Raw genomic sequence first — 14970 nt, forward strand, 5'->3', positions numbered from 1 at the left:
AGTCATGTAAATGGCTTCAGGACTTCCTACAATGGTTAATATTGGGTCCTGTCTTGGTCACAATTTCTATTAACAGTATAACATCCTCATCACCAAACACCCATTTTTATGTGGACGATACAGCTCTGTACTGCTTTGCTAATATTATACATTGAGCACTGACCTCCTACAAGCCTTTAATAAATTGCAAGATACATCTTTTAACTTGCAAGTAGTCCTGAATGCAAACAAGGCTAAATGTTTGCTATTCTCTAGAGCCACAGATGTTGTTGACATTGGTTTGCATATTGCCACTTTGAATGGACATCGTAATGGGAGGGTCTCAGGGTATAAATATCTTGGCTGGATGTGGCTGGCTGGATCAAAAACTTGTGTTGAAATGTCACATAGACATACTGGTTAGCAAGCTTCAACAAAAAAATTTATATTTATATAGAAACAGAGCAGCTCACGTTGAGCTTCAGTCGTGATGACAGGGAGATAAGGAAAATTGGAGATTGGAGAGAGTATAAATGCAGTCATTGGTGGAGCATTTTCCTGCATCTTTTGGGTGCTCTTATGCTTGAAAGATTTGTCATGCTGGATCACTTAGTCCTTCCCTCCAGGTGGTGCATTAAAGTCAGACATGACTTTGACGGATGTTGCTCTTCACTGAGTGAAGGTAAGCCTCCTCCCATTTGACGACAAACTTGCAAAGGCTTTGAGACTTTTTGACAGGTTCTTGTTGTTCTTCTTCTTCTGGTGGGTGCCATTTGAGTGAATGACTACTTGTTACAGCCAACCTGGTTTTTTTTTTCTTTTATAGAAAGGTTAAAAATATGGATGTTTTACAGACAAATATTTTAACAGGAAAGCGGGAGGATTAACAGGTCTAATATATCTATATCATATATATTTAGGAAAGAGAGAACTGATTCAGGATTTGTGAAAAAAAGGAATAATGATACTTAAGTGAATTTTTTTATCAGCAAACTCATCCATATTCTTCTGTGATGATTTTCAGCTTTTTAATAAGTACTTGCTGAAGTCAAATGGGCAATGGACATGTACTTCCATATAGATATATTTGAAAATTTTCCATGAAAAAACATTAACAAATTGTTGTCAGCAAAGTCCACAATATTCTTGTACAACAGGTCCTCACATGCCTCTGTGATTATTATCAGGTTGTTTTACTGCAGCACGTTGCAGATTGCCCCAGCTGCAGCCAGAGCTCAGAGCAGCAGTGGATGTAGAACAGGTCCTTAAATACTTCTGTCATGACTTTAATGTTGGTTTACTGCTGAATTTATCAAAATATTTACATGGCAAAGTCATGTGCAAGAAAGCCTACTCTTAAACCTCAGAGCTTTACAATATTGATAGTTGAGGCAATAATGCTATATGTTGTACATTTCTCATTTCAAATTTGTTGTAGTGAAGGTCAAGTGAGTATCTGGGAGTCAGCTGAATATTTTCAAATATAGGACAGCCTATGAATGAGAATTGACACACGAAGGTAAGGAAGGTAGTGTCTTCTCAATTTGATGATTTTTTGACAGTATTTCTAAATCTGCCTATTCAACAATATATGCATATTGAACAGGACTTTAGTATTAAATTATTTAAAATGCTGCTGTAAAACAACGTGAAGCTACCAATACACATTCAAATTCTGTTTTCACCACAAAACTGAGTTTAAATTTAGACAAACTAATTTGACTTAGTTTACTTCTTTTCCAGAGCTTTAACCTTTTCAGTGCTCAGACGATGGAGTTGTAAATTGTGCTTGTTATCAGTTGGTGAGAACCTCAAGTTCCCCCTTGAAGACGTATTTTCCTTGTGAATTCATATAACTTTTTCCAATGTCAGGAACAAACTTTCACACTCAAAATGTCATGCGTTTATTGAATTTTTGACAACGCGGTCACTGAGATGCTGAATGTCCATCATACTCAATTGATGGTAATGAGAGAAATGAATGGTCATAAATTTATATATGCTATATTTCAGTACATTAAGTTATTTTAAGTTTATAAATGTTGTAAAAGTATTTAGTAGGATACCAGAAGGATCAGTCTTTGATCCAGTGTAAACACTGAGGTGGGTCAGACAAACAAGTGGAAACAGGAGTTACTGTTATTTAGACACTTTGTTGGCAGCTGTGGGGAAAACATACTTTTTCCTGTAGCTTCCGACAAATGTTAATTTTTTTCTGGCCTTGAGGCATAGAGCAAATCAGCAAATCCATGAAAAAGCAATGAAAAATATCAGAAAAGGACTATTACACAGAGAGAATTTAAACAGGCTTATAGTCCAGTTTGGACTCCAGCTTCTTTGAATCAGCAACCTTCCGGACAGCTTTCATGAAGTCTTCCTGGGTGACGTACTCACGGTCAGAGCGGATGGCAAACAAACCTGCAAACAAACACAACGCGTCCACATGAACAGGGCTGTGCATGGATACCATGGACTGAGGAAATGGAAATAATGATGACACTGAATGGCAGTTTAATATCCAACCTGCTTCTGTGCACACGTTTCTCAGATCAGCTCCATTGAAACCATCTGACAGCTTCACAATGGCTTCAAAATCTGAAAACAACCAAAGGCAAAAGCAGCTTGAGGTTAAATTTTTAATGAATGCATAGAAATAATAAAAATAGACCTGCATCTGATTATTTTCAGTGTCAATTAATCTGTTTAACTTAATTTAACTAATCAATTTATAATTGACTTCATGAAATAGCCAAAACCAAAATGTAGTTCAAGCTTTTTGCTATCAATTGACCAATTCAGCTCTAAGTAACAACAATAGTAACCCATTATCTCCATAGACTTTATTCATCACCCAAATTTGAGCAAGAAAATGAATAAAATCTCCTGTTCTGAAAAATGTTTATGGGATGGCAAATAAATATACATGGTGTTTATTCACCAAAACCCAAAGTATATCAATGAATTTCCAAAAACAAAATGTATTCAAAAACATTTTGATTTCAAAGAAATGAGATGCACATTTCATCACAAATGAGAAAGATCTGTTGAAAACATGGCCACCATCACCCCAAAAACTTCACAAAGGGTGGGGCTTAGCAGGAAATGGCCATAACTCGTTATGGACTTGTCTAATCATCACAAATGATATCTTCAGGCAGTGACTGGGAATAAGCCTACCAAATCATTTTGATTAAAGGTCGGCCCATAAGAGCATTACAGATACTAAAAATATGTACTTGAAAACCCAGTGGACCAGTTTCACCAACTTAGGTGTGCATGGGGTTAAGTATTAACCAGACCTGGGAGCCCTCCTTCTCTCCTTCTGTCCTCCCGTTTAAATATTTTCCCACAAATCTCATAATTTTTAACCTCAGAATGACAAATCAAGCAAACAGAAGCATTCCATAGAGCCACAGAATTTTGGTCCACAAATGACTGTATTTTTACTATCTCTTCCACCAATTTTTCTAATCGAAAGGAGGATGCTAGCCAGGCTGACATCCATCACTGACAACCCCTCTCACCCCCTGCATGACACTGTGCTGGCCCTCAGAGCTTCAGCAACAGACTGCTGCATCCAGTGTGTAAGAAGGAGCGCTACCACAGGTCCTTCATTCCAACAGCTGTCAGGTGATTCAACTCCAGCACTGTTTAATGTAGCACTGTGTTCACACAGTTTTTCCTTTGCACTACCGTAAAACATGCTTCTACGCCATACATGATATATAAGCTGTGCAATACTACATTCCTTTTTCCAATCCATCCTACACAACGCATATTTTTATTTCCACTGTGGCACATATTCTTATTTGTACAGTAGATATTTATATTCATCTACTGTACAACTGAGCAAATACTGTACTTGATATATCCATAACCATGTGCAATTATTTTTCAATATTTCTCAAGTACTTTCCATTGGCAGAATATTTTCTATAGTCCTTTGTATAAAATGCACATATACATAGTCAACTTCTTATTTCATATTTTGTATATTTTTTATTTTCTATTGCCTTTGCTATTTTTATTGATGCTGCCTATAACACCAGATTTCCCCAGCTGGGGATTAATAAAGTTATAAAGTTATCTTACTCGTCCTCTCCCTCTAATTGTCTCACTTGCCTCTCAAAATCACAAGTTAAGTATGATGTGTAATTATGTTTACATATCCTTCAAGTAAACTATACTTATAAATACTTAAATAAATGAACTGCCGATTTTATGCCCTTTCGTTTTTATTTATGTAATGCAAGGACGTTGGGCAATTGAACAAATATACTGGCTATCAGCAATGAAGATTTTTGGCATTTTTATATTGCTAATTTAATAGTCTGCCTCTGAAGAATGAGTGAGAATTGCATCCAGTGACAGATTCTGTGCAGCGAGCCCAGTAAAATGAAGAGCAGTGATAAACAGCATGTAGAGCCACAGTTTTTCCACAACTAACTCTGCAAACTAAGGGTTTATTTCGACCAAACAGACTTGGTGGTTGCTGAAAAAGTGGATAAACTAACAGACTGTTTAGGTGAGTTTTATTTTGTTTCTATTCTGTTTGAATGAAGTGTGTTTTTATGATGAAGAGGAGGCAAACTCATCAAGATGTCAGTTTTGCACACAAACCTATTTCTCCATGTTTAGTGATGGGACTGGAGTGGATTTTGAGGATGTCCAGACGAGCCTGTTCGTTGGGCAGTTCGATGTCTGAAGAACAGAAGAGGACACCAGATTTGCTGCGTGGTCACAGAAAGATGACACATAGATGACGAACAGGAGCAGGAAATCTTACGGATTTTACGGTCCAATCTGCCAGGCCGCAGCAGGGCAGGGTCCAGAGTGTCAGGTCTGTTGGTGGCCATGATCATCTTGACTCTGTGCAGTGTGTCAAAGCCGTCCATCTGGTTCAGAAGCTGACATGACACACACGATGCATTAAACCACTCAATCACCGCTTTTAATCATCTATCCACGATGCTGACTTTGTTGCACTTGCAACAAAAATGATAAAAGTTAAACATCTTTTAAACATAACACATTGGACGTGCTTTGCAGTTATAAAGTTAAGTTTACTGAATAAGTGAAAGATACTGCTCTTCACAAGTTCATTTATTTAAAATGAGCAGAGCTTTCTTATTGCAGATAGACTGTAGTGTGCTACAGCATCTGTCCCTATTTCATTTAAAGGTCAGCAAATTGTTAGTTGGTGGATGTTGTGATGTGTGTTTTGGTCTTAAAAGCCTGGGACACTACAGTGGCTCAGCTACCTCCATCAGAGTCCTCTGGATCTCTCTGTCAGCAGAGGTTCCCTCAGAGAAACGACGGCCACCTACAGGGAACATCACACAAACAAAATAGATGACCACAAAGGGTGGCAGGTCATAGTAATTAGTGACAAGTAATTAAGCCCTGAGAACAGAATCTCAACCACTGTATTGATGTGCAGCTCCTTGTTTGCAATAATGAAAAACACTGTATATTCAGTGCCTATTGGAGTTAATAAGTACTCTAATTGAAGTGTCTAGTGTAATGCCCCGAACTGGCAGAACCCGATTGTCTGTCTGCTTGTTTCTTACAATAATTTTTGTGCCACAACGGCTCAAATTGCCGTGAGACGGAATGACCTACAACATGATGCTTGACCAATATGGTCACTCTGATGGTGGTGCTGTAATCAAGGCCTAAAAATCCATGCAACCTGATGGTGCCACAAATACCAAAATGTGTACCTCAAAACCCAGCAGACAGAATCACATTAATTCAAGAGTACATGCTTAACCAAAATCTGAAGTCTCATAATGATTGCTGAAAGTGGGCATGTCTATCACACTGAGCAATCCTGATAAAACTCTTCAGAAACATCCTGTGCTACCTTCTGAACAACACCACCAACTTTGTCAACTCGTGTGGACTGAACCACCTGCACATCAATGGCAGCAAGACCAAAGAGATGGTGATAGACTTCTACAGGAAGATGTCACAGATCACACCAATAAGCATCGAAGGTTTGGACATTGAGAGCGTTGGGGAGTACAAATACCTGCGCGTGCACCTCAATCACAAACTGGACTGGACCACCAGTACAGATGCCCTGAACAAGAAGGACCAAAGTCGTCTCCATCTGCTGAAAGCAGCAAAACTTTTTATGACTCTGCAGTTGCATTTGCAATCTTTTACGCAGTGGTCCGCTGGGGCTGTGGAAGCTCTGAGAATTAAACTTGCAGATGATACAGCTGTGGTAGCCCTGATTGCCAATCAGGATAAGAGGACCAACCAGGAGAAGGCGGACAATCTGACACTCTGGTGTCAGGACAACGGCATCTCACTGAATGTCAGCAAAACCAAGGAGCTGATTGTGGAATTTGGGAAGCACCAGGTGAGGAACTACACAACCTCAAAACAGTCAGTAACATATTTGAAGAAGGGTACAGGAAGATTTTGTTGCTTCATAATAGAAGCCTTACAGTTAGCAGATATGTAAAAGCTTTAATTGCAGCGTCAAGTTGAGATGATGAAAAATGCATATACTCTTTAAAAAACATTAAACCTAAACTAAAATAGTACAACTCAAGGAAAGACAAAACCCAAACCAGATCTTCATGGTCACTCACCAATGGCATCGATCTCATCCATAAAGATGATGCATGGCTGGTGGTCTCTAGCGTAGTTGAACATCTCTCTGATCAGCCTGGCGCTCTCACCAATGTATTTGTCCACGATGGAGCTGGACACCACCTGCAGCACACACACAGACATCATCAACTGAGTGCATTGCATTACACTTGAGTGCACTGTGGCAGTGCACCATGACATGCCAAAACTCACCTTGAGGAAGTTACAGTCCAGCTGACTGGCCACTGCTCTAGCAAGAAGAGTCTTCCCAGTGCCTGTTACAGAAAGAATCTATCCTGAATATCAGATAAACAGTGAATCTAAAACTGCTAAATGTTCAATTTCAAGACCTTTATTCGTACCCAAGGGGCAACTGGTAATTGTAATTACGTTACACTTTTATAGTGTAATCATATGTGTATCATAAAATTAAAACACATATGGACCTTATAGCAATACAATAAGACTCAGAAATGAATAATGATAAATAATTTCTCATAAACAAATACTTGCTTAAATGTTTTTGTTCTCAAATGGCATGGATGTGATTGGTTTGTGATGCAGCCTGTTAAAGATTTATTAAGTTTTTTTTCCACTAAAACTTTTCACTGATCTACTTACCTGGAGGCCCGTAAAGCAGACAGCCTTTAGGGGGAATGATCCCAACTCTCTGGAAGAGCTCAGGGTTGGTCAGAGGCAGCTCAATCACCTGTCATGAAATAACAGCAGCCTTATTTGTGCAGTGATAAAAAATAAAATGAAAGTTTTGATCTGGTATTCGTGCCTTTCTTATCTTAATCAGGATCTTCCTGAACAAAATGCAACCATGCAAATGTCACCTTAAAAAACACATATTGTCTGTGTTAAACTAAAACACATAATGCAAATCATGCAAATACATTTATGAGAAAAAACTGCCTAAAAGTCTGTCTTGTACAATTCAATTGCTGATTGATTGCTGAGGCTTTTTTGTACCTCTCTCAGCTCACGGATCTGTTCAGACAAGCCTCCAATCTCAGAGTACGAGACACTGCCAGGGTCCTCATGGGACATGTTGTACACCAGAGGGTCCACCTCCCTGGGCAGGTACCTTCAAAAGAACATGAAACATGTGGTGAGCACAAACTATATGAACGTGTACCATATGTGCATTGCTCTTTATCAAACCACTATGCACTATCATCTCTTGCTGAACATTCATTGGTTGAGAGGCGTAACGGTACAATAAATTCACAGTTTAGTACATACTGCATTCATTTAGTCACTGCTAGATACTACATGTTTAAAGCTTACAAATGTGAACACTAAAAAGTGGTTCATGGGTTGCAAACCTTTCTGAAAGGCACACACAGGACAGGATTGGTCTTGATCTGGGTGGTTTACCACCTCAGCTTAACAATTTCCTAGTGAACACCTGGTGGCCATCTTCTGTGATAAACAATCATTTGTCGTTTATATCAATCTGTCCTGTATAAATCTGCAGCAAGACATTGCGTAAATGTTATACAGAGAAGGACATATGCCAAGATACAGCATATAATTATCCACCCAGTGTTCAGCATAAACATGTGTACTGTTAGATCCCTATAACGATAAGATCAACTTTATTAATCACCAGCTGGGGAAATCTGGTGATACAGGGAGCATCAATAAAAACATTTTTATTAGCCTGTCACACTGTTTAACCAATTCTAAGTGATGATTATATCCAGCCTACCTCATTATAGTGAGTGTAGTCATGTCCAAAGCCACTCTTGTGCCAGGCTTCAGCTGTGACTTGTCCAACTGGGATGAAAAACATTGTGGATAACATGTCTTTAAAGATTCTTGGTTAAATCAGAGGCAGTTGGACTTGGTTCTAGAAACCTGAAAATGGTTCAGCTCTCATTCAAGGGGCTTCTTCAGTTCAACCTGATCAATGGGGATTACCACGATTTTAACCTCTGCGGGGTCATTATCATGGTTATTGAAACCAGTTGGGTTGTTTGTGCTTGTGGCTGTGAAACTGTAGTCGCAGGTGTGAACCACAGACACGGACCACACATGGATCAAAATCAAAACTGAACAAGTGCTCGTCTTCACAGAACTCAATGGACAGAAGCACGTTCATACGAGATCATACGAGACAATGTCAGAAACAACAGCTTGGCCTTTTTGGACTGCCGTAAACAGTGAAAAGGACAGGAGCCTCCAAGTTGGAGTATATAGGAAAGCAACACACACATACCAATACTTACTCTTTGACTCTCACCACCCACTCGAGCCTAAAATTACCAGGCCCAGGCCCAAGAGAAGGAGCGCAAACATCTGAGGGATACACTTAAAGCCTGTGGATATAGTAACTACGCCTTTGTGAAAACATCCACAAGATGCAGGAACACTGCAGGTGGTGAAGAACAGAAAAAAAAACATAACTCTTTCATTCCATAAGTGTCCTCTGTCCATCTGTATCAGATCTAACAAACACAGTGCCATAAACTCTTGGTCAGGTGACTGGCAAGACTACACATTGGCACATTGGAGTTTCATATATAGTCATTTTATTTCAATATTTATTCTATAAGGAGCAGACTTGGCTGTGTTGGCCATAATGTTAGATCTGGAATTTATAATGATGAGTATATTCCCGCAGTTAGGACCGGGCATTATGTTATGACAGTATAGCCAGCTACTCGCCTGGCCAATGAAGCACTTCTGCTATTTCTCACCAACATTTGTCTGTTTTGACTGGTCATTGTACTCCCTTGAGAAAATGTCAAATAGGCAGGGGTACTGTTGCCACAGCTCAACAAACATATCCTCTCTTACGTTGTACCACATGACAGCAGCAACCTCAGAATTCCTCATCCTCCTCTTCACCATGGTTACCTGACTGCACCCTGGAGAAAGCACCTGATTGGTCAACGCTCAGGAACATGTCATGGGACATGTGACACTGGACCTGGCAAGAAAAAAAATTCTGACAGGCTAAACTTTTCATCAGGGTGTCGTGAGGCGCCCCAGACACTGCACGTCAGGTCACTTAGCATGTCACACTTACACAGGGAAAGACGCCCAATTGTCGTTCACGATTACCACAATGCTGGTAATTGGTCAGCCACAAAAAAAATCGGGCTACATTTGTGTAGTCTGATCCCAGCATAAGACAGAAAGGAAACTAACAGGAAACTAAACAACTCGCCAACAAACTCATGGCTTAGCACAGGAGGGCTAATTCATCAGGTCAAGACTCAGCAGTTCACCTACATCTGAAAGATAAGGGATACTCTTTCGAGGACAACGGCATACATATTTTGGACAGGTTTAAAACAGGAGTGAAGGACACAATTTACATAAAAATAGAGAAACCATCTAATCCTAGAGGAGGTCGTCTAAGATTCCACTTATCCCCAACCCACAATACTGTCATTTCATCCCTTTCTAGGAGAGTTAACAACTATTCACAGCTGGCCTCATGTGAAAACTCCCTACAACTGTCATCCACACCTGGCTCCCAGTAACTTCAACGACTCAAACGACTGCTGTTACCCAGCCAGGAGCACGAACAACCCAAGTGGTCCAATGACCATTGTAGCAACTCCACAACGTTTGGAACTTTTTGTCCTATCCAGGAAAAACTACCAATCAACAATTTAGTTAGGTAGGTAGGTACTTTATTAATCTCCAAAGAGAAATTTACAAAGATGACTCAATTGTAACCCCACACCCCCAGATTTTCAAATTTGTTGACTTCAGCCCCAATCGACACCAACTGAAGTGACATCACTTGAGGACATTTACCCTGACTTAACACAGCTCCCACTGGAGACACTAAAATCTTTATCCTACTTTTTTTTGCAAACAGATGGTGAAATGCCACTTAACTTCAAGTCATCCACCCCGAATAATAATTTCATTTAAATTGTTATGCTCTTTTGCATGCTTCTCATATTCAAAACACCTAGAATCGTTATATACATATCGGCTTCCATTCATCTATACTACATAGTTAAATAGTGTCAATTGATCTGTCTATTACAGGTGATCCCAATGTTCTGCACAGTTTATGACAGCTTCTGAACCTCTGGGTCAGGACACAAATACATGCAAGTAAGTTTGCAATACATTCATTTTTGATTGATGGAAATGTCCTTCAGTGTCTTGAAAATGAAACTGAATATGCCACAATCGAATCCCATAACATTTGACAACGCACAAATACATGGTGTTATAATTTAATTAGCCCTATAAGTTGTGGCATTGATCAGAAAGGGCTAGGAAACCCTGGAGAAGATAATACATTACAAAATGTTTGACATATAAATATCTGTTCAGCACCTACCTGTCTGCGGCATCCAACCACATATCGGGGGCCGTTGGTGGCCTTGACAATGACTGGAAATGAACAAAAAAGACATTAGCACATCCGAGATAACACAGTTGTTGTTATTCGTCATTTTTCATTGATTGCCAAGCTTCAAGAGCTCGATCCTCCGTAACCTGCCAGAGCAGTTGCGAGGGAAGCAAGAGTAGAGGAAAAAGAGAGGAGAGGGGCCATAAGAAAACATGAAAGTAGTGTGCTGCCGATTAATGCACACAGCAATATTTTGTTGAGACCGTGATGAAGAATGACTGATGATCCTCATTCTGGAAGTATTTTGGTGTAGTTTCTGTCTGCATCTATTTGTTAACTTAATGAACAGAAACCAAATGAGCTCAGTGCACAGTTGTTAAGCCGACAAGAAGATCAATGTGGGGCTGGAAACAACCATGCAGTCATATGGACAGCACTGCAGGGACCAAGTGGAGCGATGGTAGAAAATCAGCAAGGCTCACCACGGTTTCATGCAAGTCATGTACCCTTTTCTGACTGATTGAGAAAAGGTCTGTGGTAATTAATAAACTAAAATTATTCCCCTGCAATAATTTTGCCTGTACTACCTTTGCTGTGAAACCTGTAAATGTGTGAGATCTCTACCAATGAACTTACATTTCTCCTCAGTCAGCTGTTTGAGCACTTCTCCAACAATCTGCAGGGAATAAGGCAGGTAGATGTAGTTAGTAAAGACAGAATAAAATCAGCCTCTGATCCTTTCACTGCCATTTGTCAAGTAAGGTCCCTTCCACAGTCTCCAGCCACAGAATCTTCTCATCTCTCTTAACCACACTCAGACCAAAATCTTTAACTCTATTTTAGCATGTAGACAAAATTTGTGACGTGTCATAAACATGAGGGAAAATATGATAAATCCATCAAGTGTTCTATTTTAGCATTACCATATACGCATGCGCTGAAAGTATAGACTGTGAAAATAAGTTGGCTGGGTGGTGCTGAATTAAATAGAAATTTTTATCCATTCCATGTTTAACATCATCATCAGAATACAATTATATCTGCATATAAAATGAATTTGAAGAAACCTTCCCAACACATTGTCAGAAATGAAAAAAGTCAATTTCTGTCTTCTCTCCTGGCAATATGAAATAATACAGAAGGATGTGACTGAAGTTCTTAAATAGCACAGCACCAACACTATTAGTCCTGGCTGGCCAGGTCTTGGTCTAATCATTTTAAATAGTTAAGCAGTTGTATGGCAGCAGAAAATATAATTTGTTAATTGCAATTAATAAACCACAAGTGAGCTCCAAAGAGCAACAATGAAGTTAGAGACAATATTCTTACCTGACCGACACTTTGCAGAGCTTTTAGGTCATTCTCTGATTTCTCGTACTGTTTAGTTTGTTCCCTCAGCTGCTCTCTCACTGAAAAAAATAGATACCCAGAATGAGAACTTATTGACTGTAGTTTTCGTTTTTAAACAAAATCACAGCCAATACACCATTTGTGTTGCAGCTTCGGTTAACTTGGAGGCTCACATTGTCAAACATCCATGTTAATGTAGGTTAGTTAAGGCAACATTAGCTGTCCACAGCTTAACGTGAAGCTCTTGATATGATAAACAGATAACTTTACGACAAAAATAAATTATGTAGTATAGCTATATATAAAATGGCTACATTGTCTTTCTACATTGCTTACGTTAACTGACTTTTACAAGTTATCAACCAGTTTACTGTTAGGCACACCGCTGGCATTAATGTTGCTATTGTTTGTCAACTAACTACTCCTAAGCTAAGACAGCACTGCTAGCGTCAACCAGCTCACTTCCATTCATTTCTATGAGGATGCTAACGGCATGACAAAGCACTCGGTAGCTGTCCAGCTAGCTGATACTAGCTATCCAGTGATATGTCTCTAATCATCACAAACCAGATGTTTTCTGCCTCACTACAAACGTCAAACTTTTAAACTGTCTCTTACATTCTTTTAACCGGCCGTCAACTTCTTTGTGTTCGAGTAATTTTTTCCTATAATCCTGCAGCGCTTTCTCTCTGGTGTCCGCCATGATGCCCCACTGAATGCTGGGAAACTGCAGCGTCACTACAGCGTTTTGCTTTCAGCGGCCGCCTCCGTCACTTCTTCATCTTCTTCCTTGAGCTTTTTACGGCAGCCAGCATCCATGATGTTTATTAACTGTGTTTTACGGGGATATCCTTTAGCACTCCGTGAGCGTCACCTCTCCAGTCCAGTCCTCGTTAGAAAACGAAATGTCCATTTCCTCCCTTGCACATTATCCCTTAAAATACATTTAATGTTGTCCCAATTTTCCGTAAATGTGTAAATTGTAGACTGTATAAATTTCCTGCATGATAATATGCTCAACTGTCCAGGCCTCATGACACTGATTGCAAAGGCCCATTGGATGTTTCCTTATGATGAAAAGTGTACTGTTTAGGTGGCTTTGCCCAATTCTAAGCCCCACTGCTTCATATGACTTGCTCTTTCCTCTTATTTCCTCTACTTCTTAACATACCTACTGTTTATATTGGATGTAAATGTCTCCCTTTTATTGCATTATACCAAATATGTTGTTGAGTCATCTTTCTCCACATTATGCCTGTCCCCTCTGATTTGGATAATTTAACATTGACTTGACCCACTCCTTTTCTAACTGCTTCTTTTGCCTTTTACCTTCTTTTGTCTGCTCGTGTTTCTCAGGACACCTGATGTGCTGGGACGCCCATGAATGTAATGTTCTTCCCTTGTCTAACTATTCTTGAGTTTGCACTCAAGATCTCTTACACCAGAAAATCATACACCAGATCCCGATGACTTCTGGATGTGCCTGACTTAATGCTTGTAAGGGCTGACACAGAATCACTACATATTAACATTTTACTGCAGTAAACCTGTTCACTCCATTCTGATGCTATCAGCATACATTTTCATGTTCTCATTCCCACTTGTTATCTCGGCTGAGCAACTGCAGACCCTGTTGCATTTTTTTTTTTTTTTGAGGATGTTCTAATCAGGTTTAACTGGCCATACTACAGTTGCGCCAAACTCATCATAGACTCCCATATCTTTAGCTACTGGATCTGCTGTCCAGCCAGAACTTTCTTTTTGTGTTCTGTCCTTCTCCCAAGGTATCTGCAGCACTTTTTTTTGTTAGATGGCTATCTCCATGTCCCCTTTTCTGATCCAATACTTGGTAATCAGTTGCTTCCAAAGTAACCATAATGGCCATAGGCCAAATGTGCGATGTCAAGGCAATTGGCCGACAGTTTCCAGATCTACTGCTATCTTTTCCAGGTTTCTTTATTGGAATGACTATTGCTTCTTTCTATCAGTTCCCTGGCATTCTTCCCTCCTCCCATACTTTGTTATATAATAGCAATGGTTTCTCCAGACTCCCTGTTTTAATGCTTTCTCTCGTGCCCTTTTCAAGTCTCCCATGTTGAAATCCAACCAGCTATACTGCCTTTTCTACCCAAAGCCTACATGTTTTCATATTTTGTTCTCTCTGCATCATTTTCCTTCTTCAGATAAACTTCTGAATACACACACAAATATCCTTTCCTCTGAAGCATCATGTGAAGTGATGTTTCTGCTGAAGATAGATGTGTTTTTAGGAGTTTCTGGCAAGAAACTGCAGCTTTGGGTACTGCAGTAGTCTAAATAAACCTTAATCATTATGTAAGCCCTAAAAATGAAGATGTGGCGTTTATTAACAGTAACTGATAAGACAGAAAGAAATCCAACTGAAAACTGAATAATTACGAAGGACAACATGGATTTCTGTTGTTTTCAGTTTTTTTGTTATAGACAGAGAAAGGCCATTTTTGGCGCATTTTACTGAATTAGACTTAATTAGATTTGTGCAGTACCTAAAGCTGTACTTTTGACCCATAAGATCTTCAGACATTTAAAACTAAATGAATATGAAAGATTCCATGGGTCTCTTTAAGTTTTTAGCAACAGACACATTTAGGGGTTGTAAACTGGTTTATGCCTATTTTGAATACAACTGAATATTAACCTTAACATTGTTTAATCTTTTTTTT

The 14970-nt window shown here is 39.4% G+C and overlaps 1 protein-coding gene across 1 annotated transcript; it reads right to left on the reverse strand.

Annotated features, from left to right (window-relative positions):
• Positions 1 to 1859: 1859 nt before the first annotated feature.
• psmc6 (proteasome 26S subunit, ATPase 6) lies at positions 1860 to 12976 on the reverse strand. Its single transcript, XM_041958335.1, has 14 exons — positions 12887 to 12976; positions 12248 to 12327; positions 11555 to 11594; positions 10907 to 10959; positions 8303 to 8370; positions 7561 to 7675; positions 7207 to 7294; positions 6799 to 6860; positions 6585 to 6708; positions 5241 to 5302; positions 4766 to 4886; positions 4600 to 4680; positions 2503 to 2574; positions 1860 to 2397 (listed from the first exon to the last, which is right to left on the reverse strand). Exons 1-14 carry the CDS (start codon positions 12969 to 12971, stop codon positions 2279 to 2281), a joined length of 1170 nt encoding a protein of 389 aa, XP_041814269.1. The 5' UTR covers positions 12972 to 12976; the 3' UTR covers positions 1860 to 2278.
• Between the last annotated feature and the right edge of the window lie 1994 nt (positions 12977 to 14970).

Source organism: Chelmon rostratus, chromosome 18 (assembly GCF_017976325.1).
Source record: "Chelmon rostratus isolate fCheRos1 chromosome 18, fCheRos1.pri, whole genome shotgun sequence".
In the NCBI taxonomy this organism is placed as follows: domain Eukaryota; kingdom Metazoa; phylum Chordata; class Actinopteri; order Chaetodontiformes; family Chaetodontidae; genus Chelmon; species Chelmon rostratus.

Coding starts and splice junctions, on each gene's coding strand:
- psmc6 (XM_041958335.1), bottom strand. CDS start 12,971: ATGGCGGACACCAGAGAGAAAGCGCTGCAGGATTATAGGAAAAAATTA. Junction 5,303..6,584: donor GGATGAGATCGATGCCATTG/GTGAGTGACCAT, acceptor TGTTCCCTGTAG/GTGGCCGTCGTTTCTCTGAG. Junction 2,575..4,599: donor CACTAAACATGGAGAAATAG/GTTTGTGTGCAA, acceptor GGTTGTTTTCAG/ATTTTGAAGCCATTGTGAAG.